This window comes from Nuphar pumila, chromosome 2 (assembly GCF_984573655.1).
Source record: "Nuphar pumila chromosome 2, dmNupPumi1.hap1.1, whole genome shotgun sequence".
Classification (NCBI taxonomy): Eukaryota; Viridiplantae; Streptophyta; class Magnoliopsida; order Nymphaeales; family Nymphaeaceae; genus Nuphar; species Nuphar pumila.
The window spans coordinates 121,588,189-121,609,133 of record NC_143250.1 but is presented as its reverse complement, the minus strand read 5'-3'; the positions used below and the strand labels follow the sequence as shown (position 1 = coordinate 121,609,133).

Below are 20,945 nucleotides of genomic sequence, written 5' to 3'. Positions count from 1 at the left end.
AAGGTAATATCATTGATGAGACACTTAATTTAATGATTCTTTTATATAGTTTGTTCAATCGGTTTGATAATGGTATTTCATACTGAATCTGTCACTATGAGGCTAAGATATGCTCGTGCTTGCGCTCAGGCGAGTCGTCTAGTGCTTGACACAATTGAAACTTATCTGTTGACAAAACTATTGGATAATTGCATATTAGAATTATAAATAAAAAAATCACATATTTTTGGGTTAAAAATTTTGAGATGTTACATTATATCACATCTTAGTATCAATTTATAAACTTCTTTACTAAACTTATTTCGGCTTTAGGTTTCACTTTTTTCTTAACAAACTTTCGGTCATTGTACCATAAATTTGAGGAAGAGTGTTAAAATATGTATTATTTGTATATATATATATATATATATATACAAATAATACATATTTTCAATGTTATCCACACGAACCGGCATCGATCCATAGCAAGAAGAAAGATTCTCTCCTTCAACTATGTCAGCCCAACTACGAGTAGGGGTAGAGGGGGTTGAAACAGGGATGTTGGTGCTTTTCTCTTCCATCCTGGGCTTCTTTTTCGAACCCTTAACTTGGATTTAGGACTTGATATATATATATTTCTCATTTCTAGCAGGATTATACATGGACGAACACAACATATGATTCTTTGCTAAAATAATTTCTTTAAAACGTGAATGACTGTTTGAATAACCAGCATGATTTTGATTCATATTGGTGTTGCTTCACCAATTATTTCATTGGATTCATGCATAATTCATCGAAAAAAAGCATTTATATAATGGAATCAATGCCCTGTGCAACAATGCTCTAATGACATGAAGCAAAAATATGATACATTAATGAACTTATTTTTCCTTCAAAAACAAAGACTTGAAGCACAAATTTTAGTTCATGTTTTGCTACATAAGAATAAACTCTCTTGGATAAATGGTCATGTTTAATTGAACACCCTTAAAAGTTTAAATTGTTTCATTCAGAAGAAATGTAACCTTCATTTGACATTCTTGTCTAGTCATTTCTTTGGATCTAAAGTAGATGTATGTACTAATGCAATTAGAATCTTTTTGGCACGACAATGAATCAAGATGATCTCATGATGCAGGAGTTGGAGTGGGGTATGATCCAGCTAGGCTTATCAAATAATTTTGGATCCATATTTTCTTATTTTGTGTATTTTGTCATTTTAGAATTTCTGTAATGGGTATTGATTAATTTAGTAGTTTTACTATCTTATGATGCTTCATTAATTTATGGTGATCAAAATAGGAAGATTAAGCTCATCATGCTAAATAGATGAGAGATCCACCAAGCTAAGTAGTTCATTTTTAGATTTGAGACATCAATTTTCAGTTCTTATTTAAATTTTCAATTATTTCTTGTTTTCTCTAGAATTTTTTTATTTTTTCTAGACAAGTTGTAGATTTTTTTTGTCAATCCAGTCTTGGAATTGCATCAGTTCATTAAGCACCAACTTTGAAACTTGGAAGGTTAGCCACTTCTAGCGTTGACTACCACATCCAACCAACGTTGCATATATATGCCTAAACTAAGGACAGCTCCCACGAAAAAAATAAAGAAATTAATGAATAAAATAATAACAGAAGAAATCAGGTAGGAGAAAAGGTGAAAAACACATCATATACGTAGTTCGGTCAAAGCCTTTTTTTCCTTTTCACTTTATTCAATCCCTCAAATTACATTTATACAGATTTAACATTATCAATGAACTTTATCTACAACTTATATGAAAACTAATCTCAAATGATAAAGATAATTATGGATGAAATCTCGTCTAATCCATCAATTTTTAAAAAGGCTAAACTGAAAATCTTGCTCCAGATCTGAACAGTTTATTTCTATATCGCCATAGATTCCAACAGCTCCGTCACAAGAGCCTTGTGTTTGAGTTGGATTTGCTGAAACAGGAAAAGGGCGTGCAACTTAATTATGGTAATCTGCAAATCAGTGCTAGATGTTCTCTACTCCACTAGGCTGCACCAGTTTCATCCCCTATGAAGTCTTGATATTCTTTCCTACTTCTCCATAGAAAGCTGGTATCTGGTACATATGTTTAACAAGAGCAGGAACCCAGGCCAAAAGTTAACCTACAATCATGTCATGTTGTAGACAGAAGTAGGTAATCTTCAAAAAAAAAAAAAGACAGAAGTAGGTACATCTACAATAACAGAAAGTAAAGTGATTTCTATGGGGAAGAACATCGAGGCAGAAGAGGAGAGAGATCATGTCAGGGATACCCTGGTCGCTCGAATGACATCCATCCACGTGATGAACGGCATCCAAACACCTTGGATGGATTAATTGTCTTATATAGGCCCCATGTTACTTTTTAGAGCTATTCAAGATCGAGTGGGCACTTTCGCATTTTTTTTTACACTTTCAAAAGAAAAAAAAAAAGATCAATCGGGGTAGCTGCCTACTCCGATCTAAGGCACTGCCAACCATATGGGCCGTTTGAAGATTTTCTTTTTATTTATTTTTTTGTCGCGAATCTGACCATACACATGATTGATTTTAAAGGTCGTCTTATTTCAACATGTGGACAAGTTTTTATAAGGTTTAAAAATTGAGGGTGAAACTTTCGTAAATATTCAAAGCTTCCACAAATTTTTTATCCAAGAAACACAAACCAATTTTTTCTATCAAATCATTCATACATGTCAAACATATCTACAGGGTCAGATTTGCAAAAAATACCACGTGCATTTAGAGCATCTATATGGGATAACTAAAAGCAAAGCATACGCCCATAGCCGTTGATGCCAAGGGGCAGACCTGATCCACTCACGTGCATACAGTTGTTAACACCAATTTTTAGTGAGACACGCCGGTCAAATAATCATTTTCACAACATATTTCTATCAAAAAATGATTCTACTATATGAAAAAATGACGTGTTTCCAAAAATGCCCCACAATTTATCAAATCCGCAAAATAGACAACACTACATGTTCTCAATTTTTTTATTAACACTTTTACCCCTCGTAGGTGCGAATTTCCTATTTTTGCACTCCTTACGCTAAAACAATACACCCACGTAACTCATTAACAAAACTGCATATGAGGTTGCGATTTTTCAAAAAAGATTGCAAAATTCCAAAAAAGATTGTGAAAGTCCAATAATTGCGAAATTGCGGATCAGTATTACATGAAGTATTGCGAAAGTTCGATATTGCAAAAAATTTATTTGCATCGCACCTGTATTGCAAAATTTATTTTTCTTGTGAAATTTCATTCCATATAAATGCACATTTAGGTTTTATTTTTATTTTTCTCGTTTGCATATGGAAAGAGCAGTAACCCCAATCCTCCTCCCTTTAGAACCCCAACCCTTCTGACGATTTCTATGAAAGTTTTTTGCTCCACCTCTTGTAAGGTTATGATATCCTTCTCTTCCACTTCTCTGGTTAGCTATTAAGATTGCGATATATTTTTCTTTTTCTTGTTTACCGTTTAGGGTTTACGATCTTTATTGATTTTTGCATATGGTTACATAATATTATGTGGTTTTGTCTAATATTTGTCTCTGTTTGATTGGGGTTAGGGTTGACTGCGCATAAGCATTTAATTAGTTAGATGTGGTTGGGGTTGACTGTGCATAAGCATTGAAAATGGGTTGGTTGTAGGGGTATTGTGGTTTATTGTGGGCTGTTAGTTTTCAAAGTTGTTAACTGAGTGATACATTGTGTGGTTGGTGTAGGCAGTTATGATGACTGCTGAAATGGTATTTGTAAATTAGTGTAACACTGAACATTCCCTTTAGAGATCTATAATGGTCTCTAAAAACAACAGCTATAAGAAATTTATAGCATTAATGTCTCATAAAATTAGATATATCGAAGAGTTAATAGTCCTCCGGTATAAGTACACTCTAAAATTAGATAGAAAAGATATATGAATATATTTCTTGGATGACGATGATGTACAATTAATGTTATATTATGAACACCATATATATAGTTGCTAGTAAAGCTACACGAATTGCCAATGTTTGTGAAGTTAAACAAGAAGTTGGAGGATGCATAGTTAAACATTAAGTGGTAGTTCAAAATAATATACAACCATGGTCAAAAGTGATATACAAGAATAAAATAATGAAAATCTTGTGGATAATATGCATATATCTCAGCCACTAGTGATTGAGCTCACTTCTCTGGCGAATATCCCATTGTTCCCAACGGTTAAATGATGAGAGGATCACTCAGTTTAATGTTGTGTTGCAGGTTTTTTTTTTCTTTTCAGTATGGATTGGTTATGATATTTACGTAGAATGGTTGGCTACTATTATGCAAGACATTCCTAAACAATCAAATTGGTAATTACTTTTATATATGTTTGTCTATATGATATATTAACATTATATGTATGATTGTAGAATATATGTCCTTTTGTATATGCAATACTTGGGATTAGGCGAACCAAAAAATAAGGGATGAGCTTGTGGCAATGAAAGCTAATGAAGAGTCTAAGCTGAAGGATGCACTTGTGTTTGTGGATGAAAGCTAATGAAGGTGACCATTGCGCTTGCGGCAATGAAAGTTGATAAAGAGTCTTATCATGTATATAAATTTGTTTATGAATGAATCATGTATATAACAGGGAATGAAGTTGTTTGATTCTTGTTTTTTGAAAAAAATGAATTATGTATATAACAAAGAATGAAGCTATTTAATTTTTATTTTTTGAGTAGAACGAATTGTTTATATAGTAGGTGATTGATTTATTTATGTGTTGTGTATGCAATAGGTGATTGATTTGTTTATGAGAATGAATTGTGTGTATAATAGAGAATAAAGTTATTTGATCTTGTTTTTTGCTTAATGTGTTGTTTATATAATATGTGATTGATTTGTTTATAAGAATTAATTATGTATAATATGTATATAACAGAGAAAGAACATGTGTTTCGCAAGGTACATGTGAATTTTGCATCTAGTGATTTTTTGCATCAGAAAGGAATTTCTCAAGGTACATGTGAATTCCAGTCTATTTTTTTTTAAATAATAAAATAATTTCGCAAGGTACGTGCAGAAATTTGTGAAAGTTTAATATTGCAAAATTTCTTATTAGCATCACACCGGTATTGTGAAATTCATTTTTCTTGCAAAATTTCTTATTTGCCTCCACTATTCACCAGAAAAATGGTTGGAGGAGGGCCAAAATTCGTGGTTTGCAAAAATAGAGCATCCAGATGCAAAAAAGGGGTTGATCAGAAACAAAGCATTACTCTTTCACAAAATGAAGTCGCTTGTACATTGCATTTATTCTATTTTTTCACAAAATGAAGTCACTCATACATTGCTTTTATTTCATTCTTTCACAAAATGAAGTCGCTCTTACATTACATTCATTCTATTTTTTTACAAGAATGTTGCTTCTTTGATGGAGAGAAAACAGAGTATGTACAAAGGTACCTCAATCTCTTGAGCCTCAAAAATGTTGTATATCACATCTTTGATTGAAAGAAAACACTACACTCTGTGGTGTTCTCATGATTTTCCTATCCCACCCATAGCATGTGATCGAACACTGAATGTGAGATACGTTAACTTTGTGTTGATGGAGAGAAAACACATCTATCCAACTATCATAGTTCATTAGAGCGAAGCCCCCCATCGATTTTACATCATCATCATTCATGATAAGAACGGGTTTTCATATGATAATTTGAGAACTTTTGGTTTCATGTCTCACTCATACCATAAGACGCGCTTGCTGAAAAAACTCAATTTGTTAAAACAAAAACCTCAAGAATGTTGCATATCCCACCCATACCATGTGATCATTGACTGTGAGATATGTCAACTCTGTGTTGATGGGGAGATACATCATCATCATTATCATTTTCTATAATGAAAATGGGTTGCAGATTTAATTTTTTATCCCACATATACCATAAGATGCCCTTACTAGAAAAACTCACTGTCATCCCACACATACCATAAGATGCCCTTACTAGAAAAACTCATTGTCAATTATTTTTCACCAATGAAATGTCGCTGATCTTCTTACCTCGTTACTTAGCCATGAAAAATGGTTATAATTTTTTATTGGTTGGAGACCACAAAAAACCCAATTTCTGTGAAACCCTAGCTTTGCTTTTATACTATGCTCGTATGAAATTTTGCAAGAAAAAGAAATTTCACAATACTTCATGCGATACTCATCCACAATTTTGCAATTATCAAACTTTTGCAAATTTTATTATTTTTGCTGGTGATCGCATGAAACTCATCATGAGTTTCTTAGATTGTTTGAAAAATGGCATTGGAGACAAGGTTTTCGTTAAGGTTTCTTCAACCAAGTGTTCTTTCTGTTTTGGAAAGAAGAAGAAATTAAGTCTCAAATTCGTTGGTCCCTTCAAGATCTTGAGGAAAATCAAAGAGATGACATACCATATAGAATTGCTACCCAAATATGCTCAAATACACATTTTTTTTCATGTGTCAATGCTTAGAAAGTACATCCATAAGCCTTCCTATGTCATTTAATACAAGAACGTCAATATTAGGGAAGACATGACTTTGGAGAAAAGACACGCCAAAATCATAGATTGTAGGGATCATGTGCTTAGGTCGAAGGTCATCCCACTTGTCAAAGTGAGATGGCAACATCATGGAATCAAATATTTCACTTGGGAGCCCGAATCCAGTATAATGGAGAAATATTATGAATTGTTCACGTAGTACTATATGATAGAATTTCGAGGATGAAATTCGTTTAATGGGGGAGGATATAAGATCTGCAAATTTTTTGTAGTATTTTGAGTTAAATATCTAAGGTATTTTACGTATATTTATCCTTTTGACCTAAGGACACGAAACAAAAAAAATTCTACAAGCCAACTGTGCTTAAGATACATACATGTATCTCCTCAACGATTTTTGCCAGAAAAGTTCAGAGGACCATACAGAGCTCGTTAAGCGAAATGAGAGGTTTTGTATGAACCAAACTGCTTAGTCTCGACGAGATGAAGCTTGTGACCAATTTTAGTTTTTTCCAAAAAATATTGTTGGGCCCCCAAACCATGCGGGCTCTACAAAATATTTTTCAAGTCCCACAAAAATATCTTATAGAGATATAAATGTCATTTAATTACTTTTTTCTTAAGTCTTGTGTTGAGATAAGTCTCATGTCACATAACCTTTATGCTTTATAGGTTTGGATCTGAAGTGGATCAAACCCATATCTAGACCCAAAATTCACTTAAGAATCTTATAAGTAGAAGAGAACACCCCCGTTTTTGGAATTCACATTTTTTCTTGGTGGACTCTTTGTCTCTCTGTTCCTTGCTTCTTCTTTCCTTCTTGGTTTCTTGCTTGGGTTAATCTCACTTGACCCAGACAGAGCCCACTTGGGTAAGCTCAAATCTACTTGACCTTGACTTCGACAGGTTAGTTCTCTCTCTCTCTCTCACCAAGTTGGACTGGACCGAACCTAGGTTTGGGCTTTCCTAATCAGTACTAGGCTTAAACCTAGTGGGTCAAACCTACCTTGACCTAAGCTAGGTTTGACCTATTCTTTGCCTATATCTCTCTTTTTTCTCGCTCTTTTTATAAGCCAAGTGCGTAAAGGAGCACGTTGCGAGTCAACACTATCTCTACCACTCTCTTTCCTTCTCTTTCATGCTTTTACGTAAACTGACCTTATTGTGATGTACCTAACAAGAGTATGTGCCGGCCACGAGCAGCCTTACGTGCAAACTTAGTCTCGTCTACGAATAACAAGGTAGGATCATATGTTGAAGGCATCAATATTAATATGTTAAAATTGATGCTTTGTGTATGGTGTGGCTACCCCCTGTACGTGTTTCTAACTTCACGCGTGCACACGTACGCTCACTTGTACCCTTGTCTAGCCCCCTTGTTCAAAGTGAACATGCTCTTAGATGGCAGAGTGTTAATACCACCTGCGTCAACCTGCGTGTTTCTATGCTCGACATCGTACACAGAAATCGGGTCTTTATCCTTGGTTCATGCCATCTAGGCCATTGTGTGCTCTTGCATCGATGTCAACTTGTGTGTCCTTGCGACTATGTCCCTGCTTATCTAATATATATACTATGTAATTTTCTTCTGTAATTTATTTAGGCAAATGTGTTATTTTGCACATAGGCCATGTGTAATGCATATATTTATGTGTATACACATTTCCCGTACACTGCCATGCTTATTCTATAATTGCATTCATATCTATTTGAGCGTGTATACATTTTTTGTTTAACTTCGCCAGTGTATAACTGTTTAGTTATACACTGCCGATCCCAAGCCCGGATAAAGGAGGAGGGTTGTGGTAGGCCAGTGACAGCCAACATAAAAACTTAGTCATACCCTATGAATATGAACCAATATGAGAATTTCGTTGGGGCATTCCCTACTGAGCGACGTGTTGTACTCTATAGGTCCGAAGGCAGTGATAAATGGGCAAGGGTTGCTAGGTCGTCGCTCGGAAGTGACGCGTCACACCGGTGCCCGGGTGTGGTGTCAAACAGGCAAGGGTTCCCTCACTTTGTTGGACGGGTGGGGGTAAAAAAGTTAGTCCAAGACCATAAAATTAGGTTAGCCACTTGGAACATAGGGTCTTTAACTGGTAAGTTGGTAGAGTTAGTAGATGTTATGTATAGGAGAAAGATTGATATTTTATGTCTACAAGAGACCAAATGGGTAAGTGAGAAGGCAAAAGTGATAGAACCTCGGGGATATAAGATTTGGTATACAGGAATAAATAGAAATAGGAATGGAGTAGGGATTGTTATGAGTCGTGAGTTTATAGATAATGTAGTTGAGGTCCGTAGGAAGAGTGATAGGATTTTACTTATTAAATTAGTATTAGGTACGGATATTATTAATATTATTAGTGTTTATGCACCTCAAGTAGGTTTAGATGATTCCATTAAGTGTCAATTTTGGGAAGATTTAGATGGAGTAGTACAAGGGATATCTTATGGTGAAAAGCTTTTCATCGGCGGTGACCTTAATGGACATGTAGGCATTTGTAGGGATGGATTTGAGAGTATCCATGGAGGCTATGGTATAAGAGAAAGAAATGAAAGTGGAGAAAGGATTTTAGATTTTGGTTTATCCTATGATATGATCTTAGCAAACACTTAGTTTAGGAAGAGGGAGTCTCACCTAGTAACATTTAAAAGTGAGGTTAATACGAGTTAGATAGATTTTTCCTACTTAGAAAGAGAGATAGGGGTTGTTGCATCGATTATAAGGTTATACCGGGAGAAAGTGTAGCTGCACAACATAGAGTCTTAATTTTAGATCTTAGAATTAAACAATGCCGCAAAAGGGATAGACATAGGATAGATCCTAGAATTAAGTGGTGGGCACTGAAAGGAGCTAAACAAAGAATGTTTGTAGAGCAGGTAGTTAAGGAAGTTGATTGGTGTCTCGAGGAGGATTCAAAATCAATGTGGAATAAGATAGCGGGTGGCATGAGAAAGGTGACTAAGGAGGTATTGGGTGAGTCTAAAGGCGATGCACTGCTAGGTAATGATACATCATGGTGGAACGAGGATGTGAAATTAGCTATTAAGGTTAAAAGAAAGTGTTATAGAAATCTAAGTAAGAGTCGTGATAATGAGAATTTGGAGAAGTATATGATAGCAAAGAAGGAAGCTAAAAAAGTAGTTCGAAACGCGAGGGATAAGGTATATAAGGAGGTTTATGACAAGTTGGATACCAAAGAGGGCGAGAAGGATATTTATAGGCTTGCAAAGATGAGAGATAGGAAATCGAGGGATCTGGGTATGATTAGATGTATCAAAGATGAAACACAAAGGATTTTAGTCAAATATGAGGAGATTAAGGAGAGATGAAAAGATTATTTTGATAAGCTATTTAATGGAAGTCATGCTCAGGATCTTGGAGACTTGTCCATTCCTTTTCATGAGATGAATTTTGACTTCGTGCGCAAGATTCAAAAGAAAGAAACTGCAGAGGCTTTGAAGAAAATGAAATCAAGAAGGGCAGTTGGCCCATATGGTATACCTATCAAGGCTTGAAAATGCTTGAGAGAGAAAAGTTTAGAATGGTTGACAAATCTTTTTAACAAGATTTGACAGACAAATAAGATGCCTAATGAGTGGAGGAAGAGTACTTTGGTGCCTCTATATAAGAATAAGGGTGATATACAAGATTACACAAACTATCATGGTATAAAACTCATGAGTCATACTATAAAACTTTGGGAGAGGGTGATTGAGTCTAGGTTGAGGAAGGTTGTCATGATATCGGAGAATCAATTTAGTTTTATGCCTGGAAGATCAACTATGTAAGCTATACATCTTCTTAGACAACTTATTGAGAGAAATAGAGAGAGGAACAAAGATTTGCATATGTTTTTATTGATTTGGAGAAGGCATACGATAGAGTACCTAGGAACGTTTTCTGGTGGACAATGATGAAGAAAGGTGTTTCTCTCAAGTACATTGGTATAATTAAGGATATGTATGAAGGAGTAGTAACCAATGTCCGCACTTGTGGAGGGGTGACAACCAATTTTCCTATAACGGTTGGGTTACATCAAGGATCTGCTTTAAGCCCTTTCCTATTCGCTATAGTGATGGATGAGCTTACAAGATCAATTCAAGAAAATGTGTCGTGGTGTATGTTGTTTGCTAATGATATTGTTTTGATTGATGAGTCTAGAGCTGGGGTTCATGCAAAATTAGAATTATGGAGACAGACATTGGAAGCAAGAGATTTTAAGTTGAGTAAGAGTAAGACAGAATATATGGAATGTCAGTTTACTAAGCAACAAAGTAGTGATGGGAGTGTAGTGAAGCTTGGTGAGCAAGAAATACTGGTGGATGATTGTTTCAAATATTTGGGATCTATCATTCAAAAGTATGGAGAAATTGATGAAGATGTAAATCATAGGATAAAGTTTGGGTGGATGAAATGGAAAAGTGCAACTGGAGTGTTGTGCGATCGTAGAATGCCATTGCGGTTGAAGAAAAAGTTTTATAAGACGACTATTAGGCCCGCTTTACTATATGGTACGGAATGTTGGGCTGCCAAGAGACATCATATTCAAAAAATGAGTGTAGCTGAGATTCGTATGCTTAGATGGATATGTAACAACCGTGAAAAAAAATCATGTCCGACTCGTGTCAGACATGTGACCTGCACGTGTCAGACACGTGTCGGGGGTCTGGGCAGCTTTGTCGGTCCCGAATTCGGGTATGTACCGGACCCGAGCCCAACCCGGACTCGGGTTCTCGAATCCTCGAGAACCTGCGTCTTTTAAAAGACGCAGGCGTCTCGGACGAGGGTTAAAAACCCTCGCCCCTTCTCTCTCATCTGCTCCGCCCTCCTCACACCACAGCCGTCGGCGATCGGAGACGCCGACGAGCGTTTCTGTCCGACCGCCTCCCCTCTGAGTTTCGGCGATCCAGGACTTCCCCTTTCTGCTCTCGTCGACGGCCCCGAGCACCGACGACTCGCCGTCAGCCACGGCCTCTATCATAGGTGCTGCAGCCGTCGGCGATCGTCGCCTCCTCCCCGTTTGGTGAGCAGCTCAGTCCGGCAGGTCTCCCGGCAACGCAAGCATCCCTCGTTGCCTTCTCGTCGTTGGTGATCGCTGTCGTCGGCATCTCCCCCCTTCTGCCGCCGACCTCCCTGCTTGGCTATCGGCTGTGCCAGGGACCCTGTGTGCCGGCAACCTTTGAGCCTGGTCAGCCACCCTTTCTTCCTCTCTGCCTCCTCGTCGCCGGTTGTTGCAGCCGGCGACAGCCTTCCAGCTTCGGCAGCGCCACCACCCTCCGTTCGGGTGGCCTCAGCCGACGGTGGCCCTCGACCCTCCAGCCTGCAGACTCCCCTGTTGTTGCCGTCTTCGGAGGTGAACCCTCCCCTCTTCGTTGCATCTTTTCTTCTGTGTGCAGGGTGGATCGACAGGGAGGCTGAGACCCCTGTCATCACCGCTTGTTGGCAGAGGGCTAAACACCCCCTGCCTCTCTTTGTTTTTGGTCGACGGGGGGCTGAGCCCCCTGTTGTTGGCTCTTCTTGGCAGGGGGTTCCGCCCCTTGTCACTTTTTCCCTTTTTGCTGTTGATCGACAGGGGGGCTAAGCTCCCTGTCGCCTCTTGCTTGGCAGGGGGTTACCCCCCTGCCTTTTTGTGGTTGGTCAACAGGGGGGCTGAACCCCTATCGCCTCTTGTATTGGCAGGGGGTTACCCCCCTGCCTTTTTGCTGTTGGTCGACAGGGGGGCTGAGCCCCCTGTCGCCTCTTGTCGGCAGGGGGTTACCCCCCCTGCCTTTTTGCAGTGGGTCAGTAGGAGGACTGAGCCCCCCTGCTCTTTTGTTGGTTCTCGGTAGGGGGAGGGGTCCCCCTGCCTTGGTGTTGCCTCTCGACAGGGGGCTTTGCCCCCCTGTCTTCTTTTGTTTGCCGGCAGAGGGCGAGGGCCCCCCCGCCTTCTGTTGTTTCCCCTGCAGGGGGTGGAGCCCCCCTGCACCCTCTGTTGTTCCTGGCAGGGGGCGGAGCCCCCCCTGCTCTCCTGTTGCTCCTCGGCAGGGGGTTCTGTCCCCCTGCCTCCTGCGTTGTGCCAGCAGGGGGCGAAGCCCCCCTGCTTTCCTGTTTTCGAGCAGGGGCTTGCCCCTTGCATCTCTGTGTTTGTTCTCCGGCAAGGGGCTTTGCCCCCTTGCCTTGTTCTTGCTGTCGGCAGGGGGCTGCGCCCCTGCCTCGTGCTTTGACAGGGGGTGTTCCCCCCTGCCTTGTTGCGGCAGACGTGGCAGGGAGCTTCTGCTCCCTCCCCTGCCTTTCTTTGTGCTGGCAGACAGGGAGCTTCTGCTCCCTGCCTCTGCTGATGTTTCCAAGCAGGGCTGAGGCCCCTGCCTCTGGCACCCTTGTCTGCAGGATGCAGAAGCTCCTGCCTCTGCCTCCTGCAGGCAAGAGACCTTGCTGCCTTGTTACTTGTTTATATTCGGCATATACTAACGTTCTAAGCTCTCCAGGTTGAAGAGTGGATCCGGTTCACCCTCTGTGGCTCGAGCTCTTGCTTGCCTACGCTGCATGCGTACGAGGACCCGCAACCCCTTAAGGTAGGGGATTCTTGCGTGAAAGGACAATGAACTGATAAATGCTAAAATAAGAAAGATAACTAAAAGAGGACGATATATGTATACGTATAATATATATACATATGTCTTTACCATCAAGGACGCGGTTTCACGATCCTTGTCCTCTTTACTTTCTTGCACTTTCCTTTTCTGTCGCCACCGCGCTATATGTGCCTAGGCTTTCCATTTCTGTCTTTACATTCCATGTCTTTTAACTCAAGGACGCGGTGTCGCGATCCTTGTCTTCTTTACTTTCTCGCACTTTACTTTCCTGCTGCCCCGCGCTTTGCGCCCTGGCGTTTACTTGCTTATGTCTGCCTTGTTCTCCAGGATGTGATCCTGGTCCTCCTTTACGTTCTTGCACTTTATTTCCTGCATTTACTTGTTGCCCCGCGCTTTATGCGCCATGGCCTTGCTTACACTTATCGATCTATCGAGGTGCAACCCCATGCCTCGTGAGTCATCATTTACACTTGCGTAGTCAGTATAGGATGTCCTACCTCACGAGTTGCTTACGTAGTTGCCTGCTTGTGCGTTACGATGATCGAGGTATGATCTCATACCTCGTGAGTAGCCCTAGCGTTCTACCCTCGCGGTGCAGCTCCGCCCAACGAGTCTTGCCCCTCGTTTTGCCTTTATATTAGTATGTGCATGAGTTTGCCTCTTGTCAGCTTGCACTCCTTGAGTGCAGCTTCGAATGTATAGTGTATATCGTTTCGCTTGTCTTAGAAGCCACGACACACACTTATGCACTTCGGTTCTCCAAAGACATCGTCTTAGGTGCAAACCTATTTTCAAGATGTATAGCTTGTAAAGCAGAGGTAGCGGTCGAACCTCCCAAATCGATGTATTTAAGATAGATGTGTACAACCTTAGTTTGCCTATTCGATACGACTTAGATAACCTTGTTTAGGATCCTGTGCACGAATAGGGCGGGGATCCTAGCGAGGTACTTGCACCATCACTAGATCGACGTTACCTCACCTTTGATGCGAGACCTAGTTTCTAGGCTTTCTGGTTCAACCAAGATTGTAGCGCCTTCCCTCCTTCGTGAAGGTATTGTTGGATCTCTTACAAAGGGTCCATGTTCCTTCTCTTGTAGTTGTACCCTTAGTCACGTACGATATGTTTGGACTACGAGAGCAGGATGAGAGGTTTATAGTAACCTCTAAACGTGTATTGACACATTAAGCTAATCCTGTTATGTTGATTTCGCCTAATAGGCAGATTGCTCGCGATTGTCTAAAGGACCCGAGCACGATCAGTTGGAACTGGAATGAGTTCACTGTAGGCTTCTATAAAGTAGAAGCATTGGAATTTCCTGCGAGAGATCCGTACCCCTCTCATCGTGGTTGTACTTTTGAACATGTACGTTGCGTACTACTATGAGTAGGATGAGAGGTCTATGTCTGCCTCGAACATGCAATGGCATGTGTTTGAGATCACAAGAGTGATGTTTCTACCCTCACTATGGATTGGCCCTTTTCATCGTGGTTGTACTTTTGAACAAGTACGTTGCGTACTATGATGAGTAGGATGAGAGGTCTATGTCTGCCTCGAACATGCAAGGGCATGTGTTTGAGATCACAAGAGTGATGTTTCTGCCCTCACTATGGATTGACCCCTTTTCTTCATGATTGTACATTTGAATAGGTACGATGCGTACTGCGGTGAGTAGGATGAGAATTGTGTGCTTGCCTCGAACGCGCAATGGCGCGTATAACTCACCTAAATAATAATCATGCGCCTTCACAGGCAAGATGCTCGATTGGGTTGAAAGACCAGAGCATGTAGAATGGGACGACGGTTAAGAAACCCTTCGTCGTGCTCATTCGAGACGGTTCATCAAGAGAGAGGATGGATGGTACAAAACTCCGATGGACAATCATTAATGGCAATCTCGGGCAAAGATCCGACCTTCCCCAGTCATCGGAGGTTAGGGAAAATCCTTTAGGCCACTTCTGCAGAAGTTCGGATGCACATCCATTGGGCCTTTGTTTGCCTTTGGGGATTTACTATCTTGGTCACAGACCGTCCCCTTAGGAAGCGGACTCAGTCAGTCATTCAGGGTATAATAAGATACATAGCATAATGGACCCCCGAATCGATCTCGACTGTTTCTACGTTTTGCCTTGTGCGTACCCACAACGGCCTGCTCAGTAATGAGACAAGATATAACTCATACACATGATCATGAGATACGCATGTTGTGACGTGCATTGCTTGCTTACTTGTTAGCTCGGTAGTTAGGTACGCTACTCGTTGAGCTATGTACGCCTGTCGAGGCGTTACTCTAGTTGGTTAAACTGCTTGCGCAGTTCTGCTAAGGAATGACTAGCTTCTCATACTAGTCAATTCCTTATACTAGTAGCGTTATACTAGTTATTACCTTTGTAATATAGTTGCTACCGTATGATTGCTTATCATATGTAGCTTATGAATTGCTTGTGATGCAATAGCTTGTGCCTTACGATTAATGTAGCTACTTGCCGATGGCCTGATCCATCCAATGATACTTGTATTATGAGTGTTGTCATGAATACCTGTCTTATGCAATTGCTTTGCTTGACTGGTGGATAGAGTTAGTTACTCTTCACCTATTATATCTATGAGATTGCTATAGTTGCTTGTTTAGCACTATAATCCTTATTGCTCTTGTACGTAGATGTTTGCCTTACTAGAGCCTTGCTTACTCTACAACACATTTGGTTAGATCTGTTAGTCTTGCTTGTTCCTACTTGAGTTAACGTTTATCTTGCTTATTGCAACCTTTGTTCCTTCTTGTCCTTTGCACCCCTACTAGTCTGTTGTGAGACTGACCCATTTTCATGGGCAGGTGGTGAACAGGTTGAGACAGCTTGCGATGGCACGATGACGCGATGCATTCAACGCAATGCCCTTTCCTGACGTTGCGCTCATGGGGACTCTTTTGATAGATGTGGTATAAGGTTTCTTTGAAAACATCTCTTTTGATTATAACTTTGCATTTCTAAAACTGTATTACTAAAACTTGGTTCTTCATTTCATTTCAATAAAATATATATTTGAACTGAAATCGGTTTGTAAGGGGGTAGTCTGCTTTTGTGTTGTAATGCGCCCAAGGTCTAGGGACTTGCTGTTTTGAACCTGATCTTCCGCTGAACTTCTGTTTTAAACTCTGATAAATGATTGATTTCAAAGCTTTCAACATTTTTCATAAAAGGTTTCAAGTCCACGATTTTGGGGTGTTACAGGATGTATGGAAATACAATAAAAGATAAGATTTAGAATGAGAAGATACGTAAAAAGGTAGGTGTTGCACCCATTGAAAATAAGATGAGAGAGAATCGTTTACGGTGGTTTGGACATATTCGGCGAAGGCCTAATGATGCTCCAGTTAGAAGGATGGAGAAATGAGAAAATATATTAGTTAAAAGAGGTTGGGGTAGGCCCAGGAAGACTTGGATGGAGATGATAGGAAAGGATATGAAGGCTTTGAACCTCACCGAGGACATGACATTGGATAGAAATGATTGGAGGAGAAGGATTCATGTGGAAGACCCAGAATGATTTTCTTTGTTGGTTCATATCGCCGACCGCAATTGTTTTGGGATGAAGGCGTAGTTGTTGTTGTTGTATCATGCTTTTACATATTACTTGAGCATTATATGCATAGACATAGTATATATTATACACATTTGTTTAGCACATATGCATTTAGTGTACCTGTAGTAAATATAACAGTGCAATAGTAATGTTCATGTATAAGATATACATATGATTGACTGAATTTAAGTGCACAGGCACTTTAAATAACCCTTACCCCATGCAAAGTCTTGTGCTTCAGAACTGACTGAATTGGGTTGGGTTCATATAGCCCTTCGTGTGTGCATGATTCACTGGTTTGCCAAGAGACATTCAACGTTCCTATAATCATAATCTTTTTTTTTTTAAATGCAACCTCGGATAGGATTTTGCTGACGAGTTCCATAGGTGTATTATTTTAGGCTCATGTGAGAGGTAAAATCCATTCGGCGGATTTGGTAAATTGCGGGGCATTTTTTAAAACACTATTTTTTTTGTATACTATGATCATTTTTCATATTTCTATTATCTCAAAACAAAAATGTACGATTGAAAGACATTAATATACCAGTAAAGTGATATACGCGTATGATCCTGCTGTTAATGATCTATCAGATGTGGCAAAGGTCACGTCCTTAGATTACAAAATAAATCATCTAGTTGTTTCAAACTGGATCCATCTAAAACAGAAAAGCAAAGTAATTCACAAAGTGTAACAATTACTAAATGGCCATTAAGGGGAAGCAAAAAAAAAACTAGGCTATCCAGCTTTTAAGTTTCCACTTTCTTTCAAGTTTTTGGCAACATTTTATAGTAGGTGCGCACCTATGATCTTTTCTTCAAGTTCATGATATCATTTTTAATCAATGATCTCAAAAGTTCTCCACACATTCCATAATATTACCATAACCACAAAAAAGAAAAATTCAGAAGCAAGAAAACCAGAAATATGAGCTTAAAACAAAGATTTTAGCCACCTAAAAGGTGTCCAACTCCAAACCTTCCATTATCAAACAGTTGAGTCTATGACAATGCTTATTTAAAAATTTAACATAATTTTTATAGAAACTTTAAAGTGGCATCACCTGCATTTTAACAAGGAAAAAAAAAGAAATAAACCAAGCGGACAAGAAAATATATATTAATATAGTAGTAACAAAAGAACCAAGATAGGCGTGTGGTGTAGAGCATAAACAGGAACAAAGAAATGAATAAAAGAATAAGCGGATAGTAATTAATGGAGGACATGGGAAAGGTCTCTCTAGGTCTCAGGGGAGGAAAGGCCTGTATCAAGTAAACACTTCACACTTGTGTCATGTAACAAATCATGTTTTTACAATGGTGGTGGGCAAAAACAACACAGATACTCCTCTGTAGAAATATCAAACGTGCAAAACCGCCATCTTCTTTATCTTCTTCCTCCTCTTCTCCCTTGCTGCCTTTCTCATATTCTTTCTTGTAAGATACACTATATAACATGATCACACAACCTGGCAATTTGTTATTTGTTAGACCACTGGAACTCAATCTCCAGGTTCCGGTTCGGTCCACTCTTGCTTTCAGGTAGTAGAGTATACTCTCCCGCAACTGCTCCCAGCATAACGACCCGATCAATCTGAATGGTGACCTTTCCAAACGAGCTCTGTTAACAAGATAACAAAATGTCAACATATGCCATATTCCCTTGTCAAATTTCCTAGGGCTTGTAATAAAAAGATTACCTTTCCAAATTTACTCTTATTCTTGCATGAGATGTGGAGTTTCTGTCCCTTTGGAGGGCTGTCAAATGCCCAAGCAAAGCCTTCATCCCACTCAGGAGTGGGACCAGTGGATACAATCTGCACAGATTGAAACATCCAAAGAATAAGCATGATAAAGAAGGCAAAAAAAAAAAACTAGTTGCCTCAAAAATTGGTCCTTCAGGTAGCATTAGAAAATGAGAAAGTTTTTCAGAATAAAAGAAGTTGCCTACAGGTTGTGAATAGTAAGCTCAATTTACAAGGTGATAAGTGTATTTAATAAGCATGCCCTGGTTCATAGTGAAATGGTGTGCTTGACAAGACCATGAGTAACTTTGATGGTTTGGGTACATGAAATACTGAGAAATTTACACACAAAGAATTTATGTGATATATTTTAAGGTAATTGGTCATTGTAAAGACACAACTTAACTATATAATAGGAGATATCCCTGCACGTTCCATGATCTTCCATGCAACAAGAAACTTAAATACCTGAAAGTACATTATCGTTTGTCTGTTTTTATCATCTGGAGGTCAAATTGAAAATCCAGGTTAATATATAGGGAATCATATGGTCATAAAGTCCAGTTCTTTACATTCAGGGCAGTGGATCCATGGCCAGAATCTATGTCACCTGGGTACGGGTGCAGGTGCAGGTACAACACGGCAATTCCAAAAAATGTGCACACGGGGACACAGCTATATATATATATACACACACACACACACACACACACACACACAAGTGTGTGTGTGTATGTACGTATATTAGTCTCGAGTCAACGACATACTTTGTAGATGCCAATAAGTATCTTCCACCTTGCCGCTAATGTATGGATGGCACACCGATTTCACGGTTCATATTGCATCCATACTTTAGATCAAATGATTTAAAGACTAGTATCTTTTTTCAAGAAAACAAAATTTCATGACAAACTGTACTGAATTAACAGATTCAACGTCAGGCAACTGGGTTTGTCTATTATTTAGTTCACATTATTTTGTTGCTTTCGTTAGATAATATGGTTATCAGAGTTGAGGAGCTCAATACTAAACCATGACTAGACGTCAACTTACAACATTTGAGGTAAAAATTTTAGGAATACCAGGTAACTGACCTTAAGAAAAATGTAGGCTCGTATTCTCATAGCAAAAGAAAGCAAACCATGTTTCTAGTGCATTATTCCTTAAACACAATAAGAGAACTGATACATCAGGTATTGTTAATGTAGAACTTCTGAGATTGGTGGAGAGCTCTACCTACAACAAACGGTGCAAAGAGAGAAGGCTAGGAGCCTTGTTTATTTTTTCATAATGTTGAATTGATGTATTAGATATGGTTCAAGTCATTATTTATTTTGAGCGCTCCTACATTGGGTGGATAGGATTGCCTTTATCACATGATACAGCAAGACCAATGGATTATGCCTGTTCTTCCTAAGTTCCTATCTTCTCCTTTGCAGGAGACTACAACCTCTAGGGTCTTGAAATTTAGATCTACTACTGATGGGCAATCACATCTGGCTTTGCTATTTACCTTGGAGTTAAATTGCTCTCTTTAAGGAGCAAAGACCAATAGAGCTTGGCAAAGCCTACCACCAGCAAAGAATGTATGTAATCACTGCAGAGCTTGGGTAGCTCAAATGACTCAGCTGCTTTCAGATTATGTTATATAGACCTTTTCCATGAAGGTGTGTTAATGGAGTGGATATGACAAAGCATGTTCACATCATATGAGAAAAACATTATTTATGCCTATTCTTCTCATTTCCTAAAGTACGAAAACTATGCTATACTCAACAGACATGTCATTGTAGGTAGGCTATTTAGTTTATTTCTCCCATAATTTATAGGGTGAAAATTATGTTGATTAAAAGAAAGTCATTCATTAAGCAAGTATGTGTGTTCCTAATTAAGGCTTGATTATGTCATTTTCTCACCTTTGTTTGCCTAGGAGGAGTATTTCCAAGTGTCAGCTTACAGTACACACTTGGGTTCCCAACTGACTGCCTCAAGTTGTTTCCACGCTTAATTATTACCATAAGTGTGCCAGGCAAACACTGCAAGAGAAGCTCAGCTTTCTCTTGAAAACGAGGGGGCCCAGACTGAATGAGATATTGAAGCAAAGGGATGGCTTCTGCTGCAGCAACAGATTGAGCTTTAGAGACTTCTGCAGGGCAGGCAGACCAGGCTTGTCTAAGAAGGAAAAGTGAATCCAATGCTGCTTCTTGTGTTGCTTCTGTGCCTGTTTTGAGGGCTGTCACCAGATGAGGGATACTTAGAGTAGCAGGCTCTGTGGCTCTCAGACGTGGAAAGTTGCCAAATAGTGCATTAAGAGCTTTCAAGTATTCCTCACTTACACTTCCAGATGCCCATAAATCCTTTTCTATAGCAACTACAAATGAGAAAAACAAAAGGCAAAAGAAATTTCAGAGCACAAACACTAGATATAAAACCCAAAATAATGAAATACAAGAATTTGTATTTGGAGAGCTAAACCACACATATGAAAGTGTTTTTCAGTGCCTGAAACACCA

The 20,945-nt window shown here is 39.3% G+C and overlaps 1 protein-coding gene across 3 annotated transcripts in view; it reads right to left on the bottom strand.

Annotated features, from left to right (window-relative positions):
* Positions 1–17,775: 17,775 nt before the first annotated feature.
* The window catches only part of LOC149846958 (protein CELLULOSE SYNTHASE INTERACTIVE 1-like), a 43,374-nt gene continuing 40,204 nt past the window's right edge, over positions 17,776–20,945 (bottom strand). For all 3 annotated transcript variants that reach the window (XM_089996696.1, XM_089996695.1, XM_089996697.1), the window contains 3 exons: positions 20,349–20,803; positions 18,388–18,504; positions 17,776–18,308 (listed from right to left, as the gene is read on the bottom strand). In XM_089996696.1, coding sequence (XP_089852822.1) covers positions 18,168–18,308; positions 18,388–18,504; positions 20,349–20,803 — 713 coding nt within the window. In that variant the 3' untranslated portion in view covers positions 17,776–18,167. The remainder of the gene's footprint in view (positions 18,309–18,387; positions 18,505–20,348; positions 20,804–20,945) is intronic.